Source organism: Phyllobates terribilis, unplaced genomic scaffold (genome assembly GCF_046119375.1).
Source record: "Phyllobates terribilis strain yellow unplaced genomic scaffold, ASM4611937v1 Scaffold_2__4_contigs__length_985480577, whole genome shotgun sequence".
NCBI classification, from domain to species: Eukaryota; Metazoa; Chordata; class Amphibia; order Anura; family Dendrobatidae; genus Phyllobates; species Phyllobates terribilis.
In genome coordinates this window covers 427,424,069-427,447,714 of record NW_027362762.1, presented here as the reverse complement: position 1 = coordinate 427,447,714, position 23,646 = coordinate 427,424,069, and the positions used below count along the sequence as shown (strand labels likewise).

The following is a 23,646-nucleotide window of genomic DNA, read 5'->3' as shown; positions in this document are numbered from 1 at the left end:
AAAAAATTATATGCAGCGCAGATGTAAGAAGAAGAGATTTATAGCATTGCTCAGCCTAGGCTTCCTGGTTCATGAACTGAATGCCAGATGTATAGTAAAGTCGGACATGCTTGTTTTGATATGCATAACTGTAAATAAATTCACAGAAGTAAAGAAAACTGACACATATATATTGCTATGTATCAGAGCAAATTTATATTCCATTCAGGATCTATGAGTACAACAATGAATTTTATTGTGTAGTGTTAGTGTATCATCAGCTTATCTGGTTGGGATCTATAGCATCGCTCAGGCTAAACTTCCTGGTTCATAAACTGGATGCCAGAAGTATAGTAAAAACTGAGAAGCATGTTGTGCCACGTATAAGTGCAAATTTATATTTCATTCCATATATTTTATTAATATATTATTGAGTGTGATGTTTACAGTTGCATTGTGCATCCTGAGCTACCTGGTTCATGTACAAAATGAGAGACAAAAAATAGACTAACACATGTGTATTGCTATGTATCAGGGTAAATTTATATTCCATTCATTGACAATGGGTACAATTATGAATTTCATTATGGAGTATATCATCAGCTTATCTGATTGGGATCTATAGTATTGTTCATCCTGAGGTTACAAATTGAGCTCTCATCTCTGCAAGGCAATATGGGGGAGGGGTAGTACAGCAGAGCAGTACAACAGAGCTGACAGTATTCTGAGAGGAGGATAGCAGATAGAAGGGTTTGCAATGTGAAACAGCTAAACTCGGTTGTGCTGCCCTCGCCCCCACCTTCACATTATCTGAAAGGTGTGAGTCGTCTTGCTTTATGCCCATTGTCTAATCATACAGGAAGTTAAACCTGGAAATCAGGTCTTTGTCATTATTTCTCGCAGGAAACCTAATCTATGGTGGGGGAATGTTCTCGCTCTCCAGTATATTCCTGCCCGTTTATGATTGGACAACTTATAAAGGTGAAAGAAGTATACGCCCCCTGTGAAAACTAACTGACACGCTGGCAGCAAGTGGTCATGTAATCGCAAGTATGCGATTTGCATAATCGTGGCCACATTCTGACTAGACTGTATCTGGTCTCGCACAAATTGGTGCAGGAAGGAAGGGTACATGGAGAACTGGGCTGACTTTGCTTTTGGCTACAGGCTCTACTGTAGGAACAGGCTGCATCTCAATGGGGAGGGTGCAGCTATGCTGGGGAAATATGGTCAGACGAATGGAGGAGCTTTTAAACTAGAATCTGGGGAGGGGTACTTGTGCTAATAAGGGGATAGAGTACACAAAGGGAGTGAGACAGTAGGGGTTAATGAGGATTTAGGGGGGGGCAGGGATATGCTAGGAAAGTAGGGAGCTGAGTAGGAGTAACAAATGTGCTAATAGAATTAAATGTCTACTGGCAAATACAAGAAGTCTCGCAAACAAAATGAATGAACTGGAGACTCTTATGTCGATCACAGAATACGATGTGGTGGGAATTATGGAAACCTGGCTGGATGAAAGCCATGACTGGGTGACAAACATAGAAGGATATATTACATTTAGAAAGGTCAGGGAAGACAAAAAGGGTGAAGGGGCATGTATTTTCATAAGATCCAACTTAAAACATGTGCTCAATGACGACATTGGGGGAAGCTGCGACAATGTAGAGTCAGTCTGGGTTAATGTACATGAGGATGGCAATAATGGAAAGCTTTTAATTGGAGTTTTTTACAAGCCTCCTAATATAGCTGAACAGGTAGAGGATGAAATGCTGCAACAAATTAAAAATGCAGCAAATAATAATAGGGTCCTTATTTTGGGGCATTTTAACTATCCAGATATTCAATGGGACATAAAATCTTCGGGTTGTACTAAAAGCTATGAGTTCTTATCTGCAATTCAAGACAACTGCCTCTCTCTGCTGGTAGATGAATCAACCAGGGGAGGTAATCTGCTGGATCTGGTTCTGTCAAATAAATAAGATACAATTTCAGATCTACAAGTCCGGGAGCATTTGGGACCATAATATGGTAAGTTTCAATGTAATATTCAATAAAACATTTAAAAAAAGGAAATGAAAAAACCTGGAACTTTAGGAAAGCTGATTTCAACAAATTAAGGGAAGAGCTTAACCATGTAGACTGGGACCACGTCATGGTAACTGGGGATACCGAACCTAAATGGGGCATGTTTAAGAAAATACTACTAGAATCCTGTAGAAAATTGATACCCTCTGGTAATAAAATGTCAAGGAATAAAAATAAACCATTATGGATAACTATGACAGTACAAAGTTTAATAAAACAAAAACAAAGGGCATTCAAAATCTTGGAGGACGAGAATACAGAAATATCATTTCAGGAGTATAAAGGCCTAAATAAGAAATGTAAAGAAGAAATCAAGCTAGCAAAGTTATCTACAGAGAAACAAATCGCCAGCGCCATTAAAATAAATCCAAATTTTTTTTATAACTACATCAATGCTAAAAAGAAAAAAATAGATGGTATTGGTAATAACAAGATAATTATAGAGGACAAAGAAAAGGCTGAGATATTAAACAGGCACTTTTCATCCATGTTCACCAACAAACCATCTGTCCCAGGGATCTTTCAATAGGGCAAAAATCAAAGTTCACGACCTGATATAACTAATTTAACACAAAAAGAAGTACGCCTGCATCTGAGCAAATTAAACATTGACAAATCCCCTGGCACAGATGGTATTCATCCATGAATAGTGAGGGAATTTAACTCAGTAAATGAGAAACCGCTGAATCTCATTTTCTTAGACTCTCTGGTAATAGAGGTAGTGCCACAGAATTGGAGGATATCCGATGTGATACCGATATTTAAAAAAGGTAAGAAGGTGGATCCAGGTAACTACCGTCCAGTAAGTCTGACATCAGTAGTGTGCAAAGTTTTTGAGGGCATCATAAGAGATGACCTGGAGAGTTATATCGCAGAGAATAATATAATAAATGATAATCAGCATGGATTAATGAAAAATAGGTCGTGTCTGACCAACATGTTGGGGTTCCATGAGGAGAAAAGTGCAAATGCATTTGATACTGTATCACATAACAGCCTTATACTGAAGCTACAGAAGCAAGGACTTGGGGGAACTATATGTAGATGGGTAAGGAATTGGATAAATGATAGGAAACAAAGACTCATCATAAATGGTACATTCTCTAAATGGGATATAGTCAGCAGTGTGGTGCAGCAGGGATCTGTGCTAGGATCGATTCTTTTTAACCTCTTTATTAATGATCTTGGGGATGGGATTAAGAGTAAAGGGTCAGTCTTTGCTGACGACAATAAAGTATGTAGGATTTTAAAATCTGATCTTGACATTACGATATTGCAGAACAATCTGGATAAAATGACTGAATGTGCAAACACTTGGCAGATGAGGTTTAATGTAGATAAATGTAGAGTAATGCACCTAGTATGGAGCAGAGTAATCGTATTGCTGCATATACATTAAATGGGAGTATACTCAGGACTACAGAACAGGAGAAGGACTTGGGTATTCTTTTTACGAGTAAGCTGAGCAGCAGTACTCAATGTCAAGCAGCAGCCGCAAATGCAAACAAGATTTTAGGATGTATAAAGAGAGAAATAAAATCCTGTGATCCGAACGTACTGTTGCCCCTTTATAAATCACTGGTGAGGCCACATCTGGAATATGGGATCCAGTTTTGGGCTCCACATTTTAAGAAGAATATTCAGAAGTTAGAGTCAGTTCAAAGGTGGGCAACTAAATTATTACATGGGAAGGAAGGCCTCTCATATGATGAGAGGTTGGAAAAGTTGAGCTTGTTTAGCTTACAGAAATGACACCTCAGAGGATATCTCATTTACATGTATAAATATATGTGTGGTCAATACAAAGGACTAGCTAGAACCTGACTTATTCCTTCCAAAGACTATACTAAGGACCAGGGGGCACTCATTAAAGGTGGAAGAAAAGTGATTCCGGCACCTAAATAGGAAAGGGATCTTTACAGTCTGAGTAATCGGCCTGTGGAATTCCCTACCACAAGAAGTAGTAATGGCAGACACTATAACAGCTTTCAAAAAAGGGCTGGACGATTTCCTCGACAAACATAACATTGTGGGTTACAGTTCAATTAGACAAAATGTACAATTGGGGGAGGAAGGTTCAACTTGACGGACCTAGGTCTTTATTCAACCTATGTTACTATGCTACAATACACTTGCATTGAGCGAGGTCGCACATGTCTAGTCGGCACATGACCACATGTATACAAATTGCAAACTTGCCCCCTCCTCTCCTGGCGCCGGCATCGGAGAATCCTCATAGCGGGCAGTATGCACAATGTGAGGATTCACAAGTCTGCAGTCATATAGAGTGACTGCACACTTGTAGCTTTAGACGAGACAACCCCTTTAACTAATATATCCACAATGTAGGAGGCAAAAAAACCAAACAAACACGATTTATTCTTCTCTGCAGCCACTATTACTTCGGGTGTCCAGTTCAACATGAAATATTAGGTGAAAGTCCTTCTTTAAGCAATATACACTAAAAGTAGCAGACAACTACTAAATCAGTTATTAAAACAAACAATCTGTGGAGTAATACAATACATCCTGGCATCAGTCCACAATGTGGTCACAAACCGTGGGCAAGGAACCGTGAGAAGAAAATGAAAAGTTCATTGATATCAAATGTATAATCTGTACATGATATAACGACAAATATGAAGAACACTATTATGGGATGAAGACTCACAGTAAAACCAAACCAGAGCCTTAGAGCAATATAATTCATTTGATAAATGGTATGGAAAAGGAGTCTGTCACACTCATAACTCAATTTAAACTTAGCTACTATGAAATCCGTGCCTCTAGTCTAGGGTTCCATGACTTTGTTTGACATTAGACAATCTTTACTCAATATGCAAACTAGGGCTCATTCAGACGCCTGTATTTCTCATACAAGTTATCTCCATGTTTTTCATGGATAGAACTCATATCTATTATAGTCTATGGGGCTATTCACATGTCAATGTTTTTTCATGGACTGACTGGTTGGCACAAAGGCAGGAAAACGTCTGATTTTGATCCGAGTCTTGGATCAATCTCACCAATGCAAGTCTAGGGGTCTGTGAAAGAATCGGCCTCGAATGCCATCCAATTTTCAAATGTTTTTTATGGACTGTTTGATATATGAAGATTGAGAAACCTTCACAATTTTTTTTTATACTAGAAAATTGAAGTAACTCTGACCAAACTCCAATGGTAACAACTGACATTTACCAAACTCTAATGAAACACTGATAAAAAATAGTGATGAAACTCAGACAGTTTTTGCGTGCGAGAAACATCACTGATGTCTGAATAATTCCTTAGGGTGCTCAGTGCACCATTGGCATGGCCAACCACTCAGTTCATCATTCTGCTCCCTCAATTATCATGCCTTGCCGCCTGCCTATATGTTGATTGATCGGGCTCACTTGCCTATAGCAAGCGATGCTTGAACTGAATCCTTGGCCATGCGCGCACACAGTGCCAAGGCAAGAGCTGAGCGGGAGCACACACATGCCTGTCTCCTGTCTCCTCAGTCAGAGGGGGCAGAGTGGCCAGCCACATCAAGGGTACATGGAGAATCCTAATTTGCATCATGAATAAAGGTCATTTTATAAACAACAAAGGCATGAAAAACTAGACTACAGGCATGTTTTTTTTTTTACAGGAGTTAAAGTCTCCAATTTGACTATCTGCTTAGTTTAAACTGAAATTTGTGATTGTCCCTTTAATCTTGAAACTGATTAACACATATTTGTCTGTAGATACCACTGGACACTGTTGTAACTGCGAGAACAAACAAGTAACATACCTATAAGCAGGTCTAGCTGACACGTTCGTTAGTTTGGGGGATATTACATAAATCAGATAGCCAGCTGTCACCAAATTTATAAGTATTTGTTTTCTGTAATAATCAATAAATCCATAAATAAACCAGAGAAATCCATGAGAACCATTCTTGATATGTTAATGTATAAATAGATAGCCCTTTAAATTTCATAACTGATTTTTTATACTGCAAGTCTCTGGGTGTCGCTAAATTATGCAGCACACAGGTTCTGCTCCTGCCGCCAGAGGTTCTATCTTGGCAGAACTGACTCTTCCTTTTAGTGTCTCACTGAACCATAGGCCCACTTCACATGTACGTGTCTCTGGTACATGTAGCATCCATTTTTACAAGTATCGTAGACGCATATCCACATGTATCTGCACATGTCCGTGTTTTCACACAGACCGTTTGAACCACACGGAGACATGTCCGTTTTTTCCGGTAGCATAGATGACAATGGCCAATACAAGTCAATGGGTCCATGTAAATACGTACAGCACACAGATGACATCCATGTGACATCCATATAACACTTACAGGAATAGAATTCATTGAAGAATTTACAGATTTTTATGTGTTAAAGATGTACAAAGAGATATAGATAGCTAGATAGATAGATAGCTAGATAGATGGATGGATGGATATATAGATAGATAGATTAGATAATAGATATAGATATCCATCTGATATATAATTTGTGCCTTGCATGTGTAGCTTACTGTACATCTATTAACCAAATAAATAAATAAATGAAACCAGCAAAGGTAAAGCAAACAGCAGTGAACTGATATTATCAGGTCGGGAAGGTCCCTGGTTATTGGGGCCCTTCCAAGCCTTAAAATACCAGCCTTCAGCTGCCCCTAAAGTGGAGCATCACATGAGATGCTCCAATTCTGGCACTTCATCTTGGTTCTTCCTGATGCCTTGGTGCCCTGGCAATTGGGGTAATGACGACTCTGAAAAGCGGTGACATCTGTAACGTTATTGCTCTTCAGACATTCTGGGTCACGCTGCATTGTACGTGACCCGGTGTCTGTGAAGAGCGGTAACGTTACTGATGTCACTGCTTTTAAGAGTCGCTGGCTCTCTTGCATGCTGCGTGACCCAGAAGTGATTGTTTGCAAAGCCTATGGAGCTTCAGAATGAGCCTCCATCTCCATAGGCTTTGTACGGAGGATTCACTAGACTCCACTGGATTCACCGGACTTGCGTGGGATTTTTTTAATAAAGTGGTGAACCAGAGAAAGTTGTGAGGGAGTGTTTATTTCAATAAAGTATTTATGCCAGCTGTGTTTTTGGACAATTCACAGCTGACATCAACCGCAACTACCATTATCCCCATTGACAATGCACCAGGGCATTGGGAAACGCCAAGGCGAAGATCCAGAATTAGAGCATCTCATGTGGTGCTCCACTTTGGTGGGGGGCTGTGGTCTGGTAATGTTAGACTGGGAAGGGCCCAATAACCATTGATCTTCCCAACCTGATAATATCAGCCCCCAGTTGTCTGCTTTACCTTTGTTGGGTCCCAAAAATGGGGGGGACCAAGTAGTTTTTTTTATTTATTAGGTTAATAGATGTACAGCAAGCTACACATGCAAGGCACAAATTATATATCTCATGAATATCTATCTATCTACTTATTCTAATATGTATATATTTATCTATCTCTTTTCACATCTTTAACACATACAAATCTGTAATTTCTTTAATGCATTGTATTTCTGTATTTCACACGTTGGCACACGGATTGTACACATGAACACACGGATGGTACACATATACACATTGATAGCGAACAGGAAACCACACAGATAGTAAAAAAGGACTGTCTCACGTGTACTTTTTTTTAAAGCAGACGTGTGAAAGGGGCCTTAGTCTGTTTGGTAAGCCTCCTTCAAGATCTTTTACCTGCAGCTGCCATTCCTTTTTGTGCACAACTAGACACTGAAGAGAAGGATTTCTCCCACATTTTTTCCTTCCCTCCTAGCAGGGGTGGATTAAGAGCAGCAAGGGCCGGCCCCGGGCAGTTTAGAAGGCGCAGGCCCCCCCCTCCCCACACACCTGATTTATCACGTGACATGTCACATGATCCCCTGTGATAGATCATGTGATAGTTCACGTGAAATTAATTTGGCACAATATTAATTATAATATTTTTTTTTAGGCTGTGTGCCCACTATGCGTTTTTTGAGCGTTTCCGCAGCGGCAATTCTGCTGCAGAAACGCTTAAAAAACGCTTGGTAGAAGGTCTGCCATGTTCCCCAATGATAATCCGCATGTCCTGTGTACATGCTGCGGAAATTTCCGCTGCGGATTATCATTGCGGAAAAATCCGCAGCACTACCAATTATTTTGCGGAAACGCGGTGTTTTCGCCGCCATTGACTTGCATTATAACGCATGGAATCCGCATCCCTGCATCTGTAGATGCGGAATCCATGCGTTTCAATGTGCGGATGGTACTCGGGTGTGGAGGACAGGAGACTCTCCTCCGGACCCGGGTACCATAAAACCTGTAAAAAAAGAATAAAATAAAAAATAAATATTATGCTTACCTTCTGATGGCCCCCGGTGTCTTTATCCGATGCGTCCTGGCTTGCCGGCAGCTCGCGATGGTCTGAAAAGGACCTGCCGTGACGTCATTTAGTCATGTGACGGGTCACGCGACCGCTGACGTCGGCAGGCCATCAGAAGGTAAGAATATATTTTTTATTTTTTACCATTCTTTTACGGTCACACTATATAAATCCATGCTGGTTGCATGGATTTATATAGTGTAACCAAGTTGTCAAGCACTTTCCAAGTGATGCTAAAATCGCTTGTCAACCCGCATGCGGAAATGCATGTGAAGAACGCTTCACATCCGCATGTTCCTGGCAGGAAAATGCATGTACAATCCGCATGTACAATCCGCATGTACAATCCGCATGCATTTTTTCTGCCAGGGAGATGCAGAAACGCTCAAAAAAAAATCCGGAACATTTCTGTATCGTGGGCACATAGCCTTACATTAATTGTATGACTCAATATTGAGCACATGTAGCCATCTATACACAGCGGGAGACTGCACGGTGCCATCTATACACAGCGGGAGGCCGCACGTAGCCATCTATACACAGCGGGAGGCCGCACGTAGCCATCTATACACAACGGGAGGCCGCACGTAGCCATCTATACACAGCGGGAGGCCACACGGCGCCATCTATACACAGCAGGAGGCCGCACGGCGCCATCTATACACAGCGGGAGGCCGCACGGCGCCCACCCAGAGACAGCAGGAGGCCGCACGGCGCCATCTATACTCAGCAGGAGGCCACACGTAGCCATCTATACACAGCAGGAGGCCGCATGGAGCCATCTATACACAGCGGGAGGTCGCACGGCGCCCCCCCCAGAGACAGCAGGAGGCCGCACGGCGCCATCTATACTCAGCAGGAGGCCGCACGGCGCCATCTATACACAGCAGGGGGCCGCACGGTGCCATCTATACACAGCAGGGGGCCGCACGGCGCCATCTATACACAGCAGGGGGCCGCACGGCACCATCTATACACAGCAGGAGGCCGCACGGCGCCATCTATACACAGCAGGGGGCCGCACAGCGCCATCTATACACAGCAGAGGGCCGCACGGTGCCATCTATACACAGCAGGGGGGCCGCACGGCGCCATCTATCCACAGCGGGAAGCCGCACGGCGCCATCTATACACAGCGGGAGGCCGCACGGCGCCATCTATACATAGTGGGAGGCCGCGCGGCGCCCCCCCCAGAGACAGCAGGAGGCCGCATGGCACCAACTATACTCAGCAGGAGGCCGCACGCAGTCACGCGTGCAGTCACGCACACACACAAACAAATACAGACACATACATACACGCATAAACACATTTGAAACACAAAAATACATATAAACAGACATCACACAATGATATCTGCCTGCACACACACACACACACACACACATACACACACACACACACACACATACACACACACACAGACTCACCATCCCCCGGCTCCATTCCTCCTGCCTGCTCTGACTTCTCCGTTGCAGCAGTGCGGGCCGGGCGCGCACTGCGTGACGTCACAGCTAGGAGACACGGCAGCTAGCAGTGACGCGGCTGGGCCAGCACAAGGAAGTTAACTGTTGCAGTGCTGGCCCGGCCGATGAAGAAGTTGCGGCGGCCGCTGCTGGGGGAGCGGTCCGGGGCCCCCCCTCCCGTCACTACTACCGGTATGTACCGCGGAGGCCCACACATATAATGAGGGCAATCCGGCATTAGACACCCCGCCCGGAGCAACGGGCCCCCTGCAGGCTCGGGGCCCCAGGCGGTAGCCCGGATTGCCCTCATTATAATCCGCCTATGCCTCCTTGTCATCTCCTGCTAGCAGCTGTTATCCTGCCTGGTGATGTGGTGAGTCAGTGTCCAATAGACACCCTGGACAAGTGAAGATTGCTCAGACCAAATTTGGACACCACCTAGATGACTGCTGCTTAGTCCATGTTCACACGATCAGTATTTGGTCAGTATTTTACACCACTATTTCTAAGCCAAGACCAGGAGTATGTGCAAAGTACAGAAGTGGTGACGTGTTTCTATTATACTTTTCCTCTGATTGTTACATTCCTGATTTTGGCTTCCAAATGCTGAGGAAAATGCAGCCTGCAAATCAGCATAGGACCATAACAGTGTGCACAGCAGAGCTGTGTGTTTGCAATGTGCACAGAGTCTGTTCCTTATATACTGTACTAAACAAACTCATAGCTCTACAATCAACACATTGCAAACACCGCTCTGCTATCCACACATGTGAGTACATGTAATATGTGAATTACAGCACTGTGTGAGCATGTATAGTAACTTGATAGCAGAACTGTGTGTAGACAGTGAAGCTGTGTGCTTGTGTCTAGCAGAGCTGTGTGTGCGTATTGTATACAGTAGTGTTCAAAATAATAGCAGTCCAATATGACTAACCAGATTAATCACTGTTTTTGGTATCTATAATATAATCCTGGGAGCGTACCTCTGTCCGAAACATTTATAGACTGCGCAAGCGCGACGCGCCTGCTCAGTCTGGACCCCACAGAGCAACGCATCCACATCCTAAACGAGGATAAGGATTGTGGCCCAGGAGATCGCGGTATGCATAAGCACTGAACACATACCGCGTTCTCCGGCACCACAACTTACCTATTCGTGATTGCCGCAGGGTGTATTCAGGCCGGGGGACGGAAGCCGGGAAATGAATCCGCCGTTGGAAACGGCGCATGTGCATAGCGCACTTCTGGCACCATTTTATTGAAGACACACCATTACAGAATGGGGGCGCAGGATGGCAGCAGCACATGAAAGAATGGGGACGCAGGATGGGGGCCCAGGATGGGAGCAGCACATTACAAAATGGGAGCACAGGATGGGGGCAGCACATTACAGAATGGGGGCGCAGGATGGCAGCAGCACATTACAGAATGGGGGCGCAGGATGGGAGCAGCACATTACAGAATGGGGGCGCAGGATGGCAGCAGCACATTACAGAATGGGGGCGCAGGATGGCACCAGCACATGACAGAATGGGGGGCAGGATGGGAGCAGCACATTACAGAATGGGGGCGCAGGATGGCAGCAGCACATGACAGGATGGGGGCGCAGGATGTGAGCAGTACATGACAGGATGGGGGCGCAGGATGGGAGCACCACATGACAGGATGGGGGCGGAGGATGGGAGCCCCACATGACATGATGGGGTCAGCACATACCAGAATGGAGGTGCAGGATGGGAGCAGCACATGATAGGATGGGGGCGCAGGATGCGAGCAGCACATGATAGAACGGGGGACGTAAGGATGGGAGCACCACATGACAGGATGGGAGCTCAAGATGGTAGCAGCCCATGACAGAATGGGGGCGCAGGATGGGAGCACCACATGACAGGATGGGGGCGGAGGATGGGAGCCCCACATGACATGATGGGGTCAGCACATACCAGAATGGAGGTGCAGGATGGGAGCAGCACATGATAGGATGGGGGCGCAGGATGCGAGCAGCACATGATAGAACGGGGGACGTAAGGATGGGAGCACCACATGACAGGATGGGAGCTCAAGATGGTAGCAGCCCATGACAGAATGGGGGCGCAGGATGGGAGCACCACATGACAGGATGGGGGCGCAGGATGGGGGCACCACATGACAGGATGGGGTCAGCACATACCAGGATGGGAACACCACATGACAGGATGGGGGCGCAGAATGGGAGAAGCACATACCAGGATGGGGCCAGCACATACCAGGATGGGAGGACCACATGACAGGATGGGGTCAGCACATACCAGGATGGGAACACCACATGACAGGATTGGGGCACAGGATGGGAGCAGCACATACCAGGATGGGGGCGCAGGATGGGAGCACCACATGACAGGATGGGGGCGCTGGATGGGAGCACCACATGACAGGATGGGGTCAGCACATACCAGAATGGAGGTGCAGGATGGGAGCAGCACATGACAGGATGGGGGCGCAGGATGGCAGCAGCCCATGACAGATTGGGGGCGCAGGATAGGAGCAGCACATGACAGAATGGGGGCACAGGATGGGAGCACCACATGACAGGATGGGGGCGCAGGATGGGAGTACCACATGACAGGATGAGGGCGCAGGATGGGAGCAGCACATACCAGGATGGGGTCAGCACATACCAGAATGGGAGCACAGGATGGGAGCACCACATGACAGGATGGGGACGCAGGATGGCAGCAGCCCATGACAGATTGGGGGCGCAGGATAGGAGCAGCACATGACAGAATGGGGGCGCAGGATGGGAGCACCACATGACAGGATGGGGGCGCAGGATGGGAGTACCACATGACAGGATAGGGGCGCAGGATGGGAGCAGCACATACCAGAATGGGGTCAGCACATACCAGAATGGGAGCACAGGATGGGAGCACCACATTACAGGATGGGGACGCAGGATGGGAGCACCACATGACAGGATGGGGGAGCAGGATGGGAGCAGCACTTGACAGGATGGGGGAGCAGAATCGGAGCAGCACATACCAGGATGGAGTCAGCACATACAAGAATGGGGACGCAGGATGGGAGCAGCACATGACAGGATGGGGTCGCAGGATGGGAGCGCAAGATGGGAGCACCACATGACAGGATGGGGTCAGCACATACCAGGATGGGAACACCACATGACAGGATGGGGGTGCAGGATGGGAGCAGCACATTCCAGGATGGGGGCGCAGGATGGCAGCACATGACAGGATGAGGTCGCAGGATGGGGGCAGCACATGACAAGATGGAGGTGCAGGATGGAGGCACACAAAACAGGATGAGGGCGCAGGATGGGGGCTGCACATGACAGGATGGGGGTGCAGGATGGCAGCAGCACATTACAAGATGAGGGTGCAGGATGGGGGGTAGCACATGACAGGATGGGGGCGCAAGATGGCAGCAGCACATACCAGGATGGAGACCATATACCAATATAAATGCTCGCCACCCGGGCATAGAACGGGTTCAATAGCTAGTAAATTATATTACCACATTCATGATCTGTATGTTTTGGAGTCTGTGTATTTGAATAATTAATTGAAAGGGGGTGTGTTCAAAATAATAGCAGTGGGGTTCAATTGGTGAGGTCAATCATTCTGTGAAGAAACAGGTGTGAATCAGGTGGCCCTTATTGAAGGGTGAAGCCAGTGTGAGAGTGTGAACTGTTATAGCAGCAGGAGAGCATTAGGACCCTGTGAGTTTTACCTGGCTGAGCTCAGAGCAGGGGGCAGAGCAGGAGACCCTGTGTGTTCTGAGGGTGTCTGCTGTGTGAGAAGCTGGACAGGGCGGAGAACTGCAAGGACTGAACTGCAATAAGACTCTCTCTTTACAAGCTTTCCTGTGGGGGTTGATAACCCCTGGCCTTGGTGAAGCTGTGTCCCTGCTTAAGAACAAGTGCTGAGGTGGGGAAAGCTGTGTGGCTCTTCGGAGTTTTGTGGAAGTCCATGCTGAGTAACTAGAGACTTTGTGCTGAAGGAGCCAAGTGTCGAGTGAGAAGGGAAAGAGACTGAGGATATCATCTCTGTGATGGAGCGCGTGGTCGGTGGACCGGAAAACAGTGAGTGACTGCAAGAGGAGAGAAGGGGTCCGGTGCCATTCACATTGAGAGGATACTGACAAGCCTTGTGAAGAGATCTTCCCAGACCTTAACCTGAGGCTACAGGACTAAAGTCCCCGGCGTGTGGGCTCGGCATCAGCTGACAAGACAAGGAACCTTTGCTGTTTTTGTGAACGTTGCTTTTGTTTGGCGCCAAAGTTTTCCCAGGACTAGCTGCAGCACCGCGATTCACAGGCCTGTGATAGACCACATCTGAGGTTAACGGTACCGTAACTTTAAGATACCAAGGTATCCCTATACTAGGGGAATAAGAGCAATTGGTATAGTTTCATGCATTGTTATTGTTAATAGTGGTAGGACTGTACTCAGTGTGCCATCTCAGGGGTCCCTATAGAACACCCTCACTAGATTGACACAGTGTTTAGGTAAAATTGTTCCAGATCTTTAGAATAATTCACGTAAGCTTGAAACCTTGAGATTGGCACATTGATTTCAGCTTTTGCTGACTGTGTGTATTTAGTAGGGACAGTGTCCCAGGTAGAATCTGAGACTGATTCATGCAATACTGAATTTTAGTCTAATTCCTGCTTTAGTAAAGAAAGTGTTGTTTATTTCTGTCTCTGTCTCAGTTTGTGACTCACTGGATCTCTCTCGGACCTCCGGTCATTACACCAGCACATGTTGTACATGCATTTCTCCTTGAAAGCCTGAGAAATATGGGTCATTTGAGACATTATTCAGAACAGTGTACTTTGACTAAAAAGTTGATTAGAGAGGGTAAAACTTATAAAGGAGTGTAGACAATGATAGGCTGTTCAGCTAAAATGATCTCCAATGCTTTAAAATGGGAAGCAAAACCAGAGAGACATGGAAGAAAACGGAAAACTACCATTCGAATGGATCGAAGAATAGCCAGAATGGCAAAGAGCCAAAGATCAGCTCCAGGATGATCAAAGACAGTCTCAAGTTACCTGTGAGTACTGTGACCGTTACAAGACGCCTGTGTGAAGCTAATCTCTTAGCAAGGAGTCCCTGCAAAGTCCCACTGTTAAAAAAAGATATGTAATGAAGCAGATACAATTTGCCAAAGAACACATCAACTGGCCCAAAGAGAAATGGAGAAACATTTTGTGGACTGATGAAAATAAAATTGTTCTTTTTGGGTCCTAGGGCCGCACAGTTCGGCAGACGACCCCCAAACTCTGCATTCAAGCCACAGTACACTCTGAAGACAGTGAATCATGGTGGTGCAAGCATCATGATATGGGCATGTTTCTCTTACTATGGACCTTTTTACCTCATACCAGGGATCATGGACCAATTTGCATATATTAAAATACTTGAAGAGGTCATGTTGCCTTACGCTGAAGAGGATAAGTCCTTGAAATGGGTGTTTCAACAAGAAAACGACCCTAAACACACCAAGCAAAATCTTGGCTCCAGACTCCAAAAAATTGAGGTTATGGAGTGGCCAGCCCAATCCCCGGACCTTAATCCGATAGAACACTTGTGGGGTGACATCAAAAATGCCGTTTCTGAGGAAAGCCAACAAATACCCCAAAAAATTGTGGAATGCAGTCAAAGCATCATGGGCTGGAATAACAGTTGATAGGTGCCAGAAGTTGGTTGACTCTATGCAACATAGACGTGAAGCAGTTCTAAAAAACTGTGGGTATACAAGTAAATATTAGGTTAGTGATTCACAAGAATGCTAAATCCTCAAAACAAAAGTGTTCATATTGTGAGCTTGTAAAGACAAATGCAGACACTGCTATTTTTAGAACAGCCCATTTTTGTTATTTTTTATAAAGTAGTTAAAAATTATATACATTTCTCTCCATGTTTTGAATTAGAAAACAGTGTGCAATGTTCCCAATGCATGGAAATAAAAACTAGTATAAAGATTTTGTGCTTAACTCATGATTTTGAACACACTGCTATTATTTTGAACACTACCGTAGATACGATCCGATACACTTTATTGATCCTGAGGGAAATTACAGTATGAGCTGTACATGTACACACATTGCTGTTGGCTGCTCAGACACATCTTGACTATACACTGACAGCCCTATCCCTGCCTCTCTTACTATTTACCAAACTCATTGATCATTGTAAGCTAAGGAGGAAATGTGCAAATAGCTGTGTTTATCATTCATTTGCCTAAAACAGAATGTTGCCAAAGGTTAAAATCTTTGAAAAAACATGCTTTGTAGATCTGGCCAATAATTCTGGATAAATAGTGCAGCATGCTGCGATATTTTCATCAATACAATTCTGGTTCCCATGACAGAACTCTGAGGGTATGTGTACATAATGTCTTATAGACTTATGTCTTATGTCTTCTTTGGTATCTTTTTGGTCATTTTTTGTGGAAGCCTTTTTTTTTTTTCAAATCCTATATATTATAACTAGTTGTGGCTTCCAATTAGAAGCCACCTGAAGAATGGTCAGGTCACTTCTTTTAGCTTTCAACACTTTAAGTTACAAGAGACGGACATATACAAAGCAAATAATTTTGATGTTGTTGTGCATATGTTAACTCTTTTTGCTACTTTTTTGGCGCTTTTTCAGGAGGATTCTAGATAGAATCTGCCTGAAAAAGACATTGTGTGCACATGCCCTAACTGATACTATTATAGTCAGTAAGATCCATCGGGCTTCTCTGGCTCCCAGTTTATAATGGATCTGGCAATAGTGTTTACTTTGATGAACAGAATTAAAAACAGCAATGTGAACAGAGGTTTATCAAACTAGTGGAGGCAAGTCACAAGCCATATGACAGTGGTATTGGTAAACAGAATTAGCATCATGTGCATTTCTGCTTCAAATGGAAGCACAGTGGCCTCACTATTATGGTGTCCGTCTGGTTTCTGTTTGTTTTTCAGTGTTGGAATGGAAGAAAAAGTTCTTCATGCTGCTTTTTTCCTTCGTTCTAAACAACTGACACTAAACAAATAACCAGACGGAACCTACATAAATCAGTGTGTCCTCTCTGAAACAATGCACAAGATCCTAAATCGCCTATGTCGTTCAGTCAATTCAGTACAACTTTTTTTACTCCCCAATTATCTCTCCATAGATATGTCAATGGAAATAGTCTCAAGACATTTGCACAACAGTGGAACAACTTCTTATGACCCTTTATGGCAATAAATTCAAATAAAAAGGCACAAACGTCACATTGCCAGCCTTGTGTTCTACAGCAGAAGATATCACGATCACATTTAGTTCTTAATTCAGTGTTGAATATCACTTTTTAGTGGAGACAGTTGCCAAGTAAGCCGGCCAATTGTGGAACATAGCACACTGTGAAAAAATGTATCAGTTTGGGTATAATGCATTTCTTAACACATATTTACGCTCACATGGTATCATATGCTACATTTAAAGAGAATCTGTCACCACATTTGTGCAATCTAAACTATTAATATGGGCATACAGGTTATAGACTGCTGAGGAGAGTGATCCCTGTATGCCTCATATCAGATGTGTTGTTGGTAAGAAATCATCTTTAATCACTTTATATAAATGTCCTCTTCCAGGCTATGGGGAGGATGCTGCCTGGAAGATAAAACCTGGAGGCAGAGTTATTATACATGAAGGGGGAGATACCAGTGTGATGTGTAATGGCCGCTCTCTGCTCTCACTGCAGAGCTGTGTGTGATTATACCTGACACGTCTGCAGGTTCCTCTCAGCTTCAGCTTCCGTCTCACAGGCAGATAGGGTGTAATATTGTTACAATACAGTAGAGCTCAGAGAGCTGCAAAAATGTGTTTTCAAGAAGACAAATTTAATTTCTCCTGTTCTGTGTTAATTACTTGTCTCACACTGGTAACTCCACCTTTTATATAAAATCTCCCTGAAGGCGGTGTTATCTTCCAGGTAACATTCTCCCCATAGCCTGGAAGAGGTCAAATAAGAAAAACATGAATATCTCTGGAATAAGACATCAGAATGCAGATATCAAGGTATCATTTTATTCATCTACCTATGACCTACATACCCATATAGACAGCTTAGGGGGGTTGATCCTACTGACAGATTCCCTTTAATTCCTTGCTACAAACCCTTCCTTTTTTGTGAGTTCTGTACCATACAATGTTAGAACAAATAGCTAATTGATATTAATAGAAACATACAACTATTATCACCATTCTTAAGATGTTTTCTTATCAGTTCTATCTTTAATGTGAATTGTGTATATGATAGCTACTGTTCAACATTGTTTCTGTGCCTACTGACCTATGGGTGAGAATTTACATTCTCAGAGGAAAAGTAATTGACCTTGTTGGATTTTTTGAGGATCATTAACTCTAATATTAAAGTTGTGCCAAAGGTGCCTGGAAGCTCACTTTTTTCCCTACAGTAAGAGGATGATAAAGGGTGAAAATTATCATCATGAAAATAAATAAGTCATGTAAACGAGTGTTACCATGATATGCCATATGAATTACATTCTGGTGGGATATTAATTGTGACAATCATTTTCAGAATGAACTCTTTATAATGCACGTAAGAGGATGTATGAGATTAGAATATACAGCATATGGAAGTGATTAATAATGGACAAAATGCAAATGCAGAATACACATGCTGTAAATAAAGTAAATATGATTGGAAAGACATAAATGTCTAAGGCTACGTGCACATGTTGAGTATTTGGTAAGTTTTTTACCTGAGCATTTGTAAGCTAAAATCAGGAGAGGAACAATCAGAGGAAAAGTATAATAGAAACACGTCACCACTTCTGTATTTATCACCCACTCCTGGTTTTCGCTAACAAATACTGATTTTATTAACTCACCAAATACTCAACGTGTGCACGCGGCCTTAGTCACACGTGTATTTGTGAAGACATGGCAAACATTGCATACCTTGCGTTTGTCGAGTAGATATAGCTTTGCAATCATCATCAGTTTCACAAGGTGCTGCATCAGGAAGCTGGAAAACATGAATATTACTGGTAAGAAGAGCAGTGCTTAGATGCCTGATGCCACCACTACTGCCCTGTAGTCTGCATCTTGAGTACATTATCATTTTCGCTATTTAAAAATGATTTAGTGCATTTTTCTTCGGCTACTTGGCAATAATAACCCTTAATAAAAAGTGACTGACCTTATTTGGCTCCGAATTGTTGCATATTCCCAGGATTTTCAAGGACATTCAGATAGATCCTGCTTAGCAGGAATCTTGCATTATAGAGCTTTCTATTAATACAAATCTCTATCCCCTCATTTTTAGCTTCAGTCTCAGAGGATTTATTTCCATTAATAGTTCCCACAGTCATCTTTACCTTTATTAATGTAGTAAACTTAAAATTGACAGTTTACTCTAGTAAGAACTTCAGATAATGCCGAAAACATATCTACCGCACAAACCTAAAAGATTTTGGGAGAAGTTAAAGGATTTTTTTTGTACTTTTTATTATTCTACAGTTACATCTGATTCCTGTCGTATGGGCATCTGACACCTTGTGCAATGCTGAAGCCTATCAGGTGATGACCCCTGTACTAGGCAAGGGCCAATGGAGGACCACTCAGTGGTATGGAGCAGGACAGGTAGGTGAATATAGGCGAAAATAAAAGAATTAGAATTTAAAAAAAAGTACTGGACTCCCAATTTAATGCACCACTCTAGCGTTTTTATTTTATTGCAATGTTGGAGTGGTGCTACTAATTTAAGTTGCCTGGCCCTAGTCTCACACTTACCAGCCACCGTCTTCATCTTTTACCGGCGCTGCTAAGGTCACTCTCCAGCAGTTTGTGACCTACCGGATTGATCCAGTGCTTTCTGATGGATCCAGAAGTCAAAACTTCATGTAAGTCTATTAGAGCCAGAATGGGGCTCTCATAGACTGACATTGAGAGCTTGCGTTCATTTCCTCTGACTTCCGGTCAGTCAGAAGTTACGGTCACAAGGTGGCAGCGCGGGACTGGAGCGGCGTCGGGAAGAGCTGAAGACGGCGCTGGTAGGTATAATACTAGGTGCAGGGAACTTAGATTAGTAGCACTGAAATATAAAGAAAAACACTGGAGTGATGCTTTAAAGTGTCCTTCAAGCGATGAAAGTCCAGTTGGTTAGCAATATTTTTTTTAGGTGCCTGCTGAAAGACTACCTTAGACAGGCACGGTATTTAGCATTTGAATTTGCATGTACAGCATGGTGAGATATGACTGCATAAGTGACGCTCTGCTCAGCTACACAAGTGAGTGACAACCTTGCCAGTTACCCAATATTCGCTGTTCAATCCTATTGAGGTGAAAGTCAATGGAAGTGAAAAGTCACTTTTTGAACACTTTTGCATAAGCTGCATGTAGCTTAGATGGTCCTGTTTAGTTTGCATGGGAAGCAAGAAAAATTCTGGCTGCAGGCGAGAAAACAAAAATCACACCACTAAAAGAAAGAAAAAATAAATCCTACAATATCAAATCAACCTGTGCTGCCATGATCTGTTGCTGATAGATACCTCATTACACTTTCCCATTTGTTGCTCCGGAGTAATTATGAAGTTAGTCATCACAACAAAAGAGCTGTCACCCTGTTGGTAAAGCAGAGAATAACATGTGTTAGCAGAACGTGGAAAGCTTCTGCTGCTAAAAGAAGTTAGTCATTTAGATGGAATGTAAACGCAACTCTTGCATGATCCGAGCAGACGATCTATGGGCTGCTTTACAGGAAGCCAACACATGAAAGCTGTGCTGGGGAAGAGGCCTCATATTTAGAGGTTTACGTCAGTGCCATTGAGAGACGATACAGATTAGAATTTCTATAGGATTATCATGATTTACCTAATAACCCTCTTCCCACAAATAGACATAATATACAATGCAGATAGTTAAGCACTATCCTGTACAAGCCTCACAGAGGAAACAAGGTCTGATTTTCATGGCCCCACCAGTATTTTAATGTCTCTGCCATTAGCACCATCCCTATTTTGCATCTATCTATATTTTTTTCTATCTGTTAAAAAAAAATACAATAAAACCACTTTACATTGCAAGTGGTCTTGTATCAGTGGTATTTTCATAAAATATAGCCAGACTCAGGGGTGGTCATACCATAAGTGCTACCTGTGCAGCCAAACAGCTGCCCAAGATGTAAGGAGGTCCACTTCCACCTCCAAGATAGCAATCTGCTTTGTCACAGATACAAAGAGGGGCCCATATACTGTTCTTGCACAGGGCTCTTTTTTGTCTGTTTTGTGCCTACCCCTCGCCAAGATGCACAATTTATAGTGGTAATGAAAATCTTACTTAGGAAATCAAGACTGAAAAAAGGGTGGTCTTCAAAAATGGTTTTATAGTATAAAACATAATTATTTGGCTATTTTATTGGCTTTTTTGCACTATTTTTGCTGCGTTTTTTCAATCTGTTTTTAGGGCAGAAAAATGCTGAATTTTACAGCAACAGAAAAATGAATTGAGATTTCTAAAATCTCATTCACGCATTACATTTTTAAAGCAGCATGTCAGTTCTTTCAGTATTTTTATTGTTTTTTTTTCCCATTGAGATAAATGAAGCTGAGAAGCAAAAAACATCATAAAAAACGCAGAATTTCATGCAGAATTGCAGCGGCTTTTTTTCTGGAGACTATCAGTGGTTTATACTATGGAAAAAAAAATGCAGCAAAAATGACGCAGAACTACTCTATGGCATTGGGCTATTGTCTATAATTCAAACGTTTTTCAAAAGAACCTACATTTTTTTTCCACTCTGTGCTACAACACAAGCCTTGATTTATCAAGGTGTTAACGACAGATATCTGTCTTCAAACAGTTTCAAAAGTCGCAACATTTTTATACAATGCGAATTTGCACAGGAATTTTGAGTCTTTTGGGTTTTTCACTCCAGCTTTGTCCAGCTCCCCCACAATGGGTAGATCTGGGGCAGTACTGGGTGTGATGCCACAGTTCATTTAAATCATGACTAGTTGTGACAAATTTTATTCCAGTCTCTCATAGGCACATTCCACTTTTAAGATGTTGCTGATTCATTAACAGGCTCACGAATCAGGCACCTCTGACTTCATCACGCCCCTCTGACTTCATCACGCCCCTCATCAAGACTGGTGTGAACAACGCCGGTCTTGATGAATCAGGACCAAAATGTTCAGTCCCTGACTTATCAAGCCCTGCTTTGTTCAAGCCAATCTTGATGAGGGGCGTGATGAAGTCAGAGGTGCCTAATTAATTAAGAGGCGCACACCTCTTAACCAGTCAGGTGTATTTTAAAAGTGGTGTGTGCCTCCTAATCTATAGGCTTCATCACACCAAGTTTGCTAAGTTCTTTTCAGCATGTTTTTTAAGGCAGAAAAAGGCAGAATTTTACAGCAGCAGAAAAATGAATGAGATTTCTAAAATCGCCAGTCAGACACTGGAGTAAGGCTACGTTCCCACGATCAGTATTTCGGAGTTTTTGACGTCAGAGAATTTCCGCACCATTTTTGCACCTGTTATTTAAATTAGGTTGCTTACGTTTTTTTAATTGTGTTTTTTTCGTACATTTTTTAACATGCATTTGTATTGCGTTTTTGACGCTGCATTTTTTTCTCTCTGTTTGGTGTGTCATGCTTTAAATAAAGCCGCTTTGTTTTTAAAACTTCCTGGTTTTTGACAAATTTAGGTGCGAATCACATGTATTTTTGATGCGTTTCCACCATGGAAACGCACTAAAAATGCATGTGCATTTTTTACCTGCAGATTTTCCGCATCTAATGTAAGTCTACAGGTAAATTCCACACAGAAAACTCACATTAGGCCACGGCCCCACTCTCAGTTTTTGGTCAGTATTCGGTCAGTATTTTTTCTCAGGAGTGGAAGCCAAAACCAGATGAGGAACAATCAGAAAAAAGGAATAATAGAAACAAGTCACCAATTCTGCATTTATCACCCACTCCTGGTTTTGGCTCCCACTCCTGAGAAATAATACTGACTGAATACTGACCAAATACTGATTGTGGGGCCGTGGCCTAAGACTCTAAATTGTTGTGCAATTTTGCGTTGCACTAAAATTCTGCCACTGTTCAGTGTTTTCTCTGGCGTAAACATTTTGATGAATCAGGACCTTAAAGGTTGTTGGAAAGTGTATGCGTTCATTATTATCAGCACAAAGTATGGACACCTCAAGGGTAAAAAGTAAGTTTCACTTGTAAAGCAATTTTTCATTATGGTTTGGTTACCTCAAATTTTGCACTATTTGGCATTGGATGTTTCAATTATTTTGTATACCCCTGTATATTCTTAAAGGGGTTGTTCCGTCTTCTGCTAAAAGTCTGCAGTCATTATATGTGACTGCCGACATCTGAATTCTTAATGCACGCGCACTGTGCACTGTCAGGATTCTCTGTTGTTGCTGTCGGGAGTAGGCGCTCGCATCACTGCAAGTATGCAATTTGCATAAAAGTGGTCATGTGCCAAATAGACATGCTCGGCCTTGTTAAATTCATTTGTATTGAGCGAGGCTGAGCACGTCTAGTCGAAAGGTGGCCGGAAGTATGAAGATTGCATACTTACGGTCACATGACCGCCCACCGCTGCAAGACTGTAGAACCCTGACAGCGTATGGTGCGTGTACAGTAAGGATTCAGAAGTTTGTAGTCATATAGTGGCAGCAGACTTTTAGCAGAAGGCTGGACAACCCCTTTAAAGTATGCAGAAG

The 23,646-nt window shown here is 43.2% G+C and overlaps 1 protein-coding gene across 2 annotated transcripts in view; it reads right to left on the bottom strand.

Annotated features, from left to right (window-relative positions):
• The window catches only part of P2RX1 (purinergic receptor P2X 1), a 149,252-nt gene that overhangs the window by 72,822 nt on the left and 52,784 nt on the right, over positions 1-23,646 (bottom strand). For both annotated transcript variants that reach the window (XM_073665196.1, XM_073665197.1), the window contains exons 3-4: positions 20,456-20,527; positions 18,864-18,930 (exon numbers count right to left, since the gene is read on the bottom strand). In XM_073665196.1, coding sequence (XP_073521297.1) covers positions 18,864-18,930; positions 20,456-20,527 — 139 coding nt within the window. The remainder of the gene's footprint in view (positions 1-18,863; positions 18,931-20,455; positions 20,528-23,646) is intronic.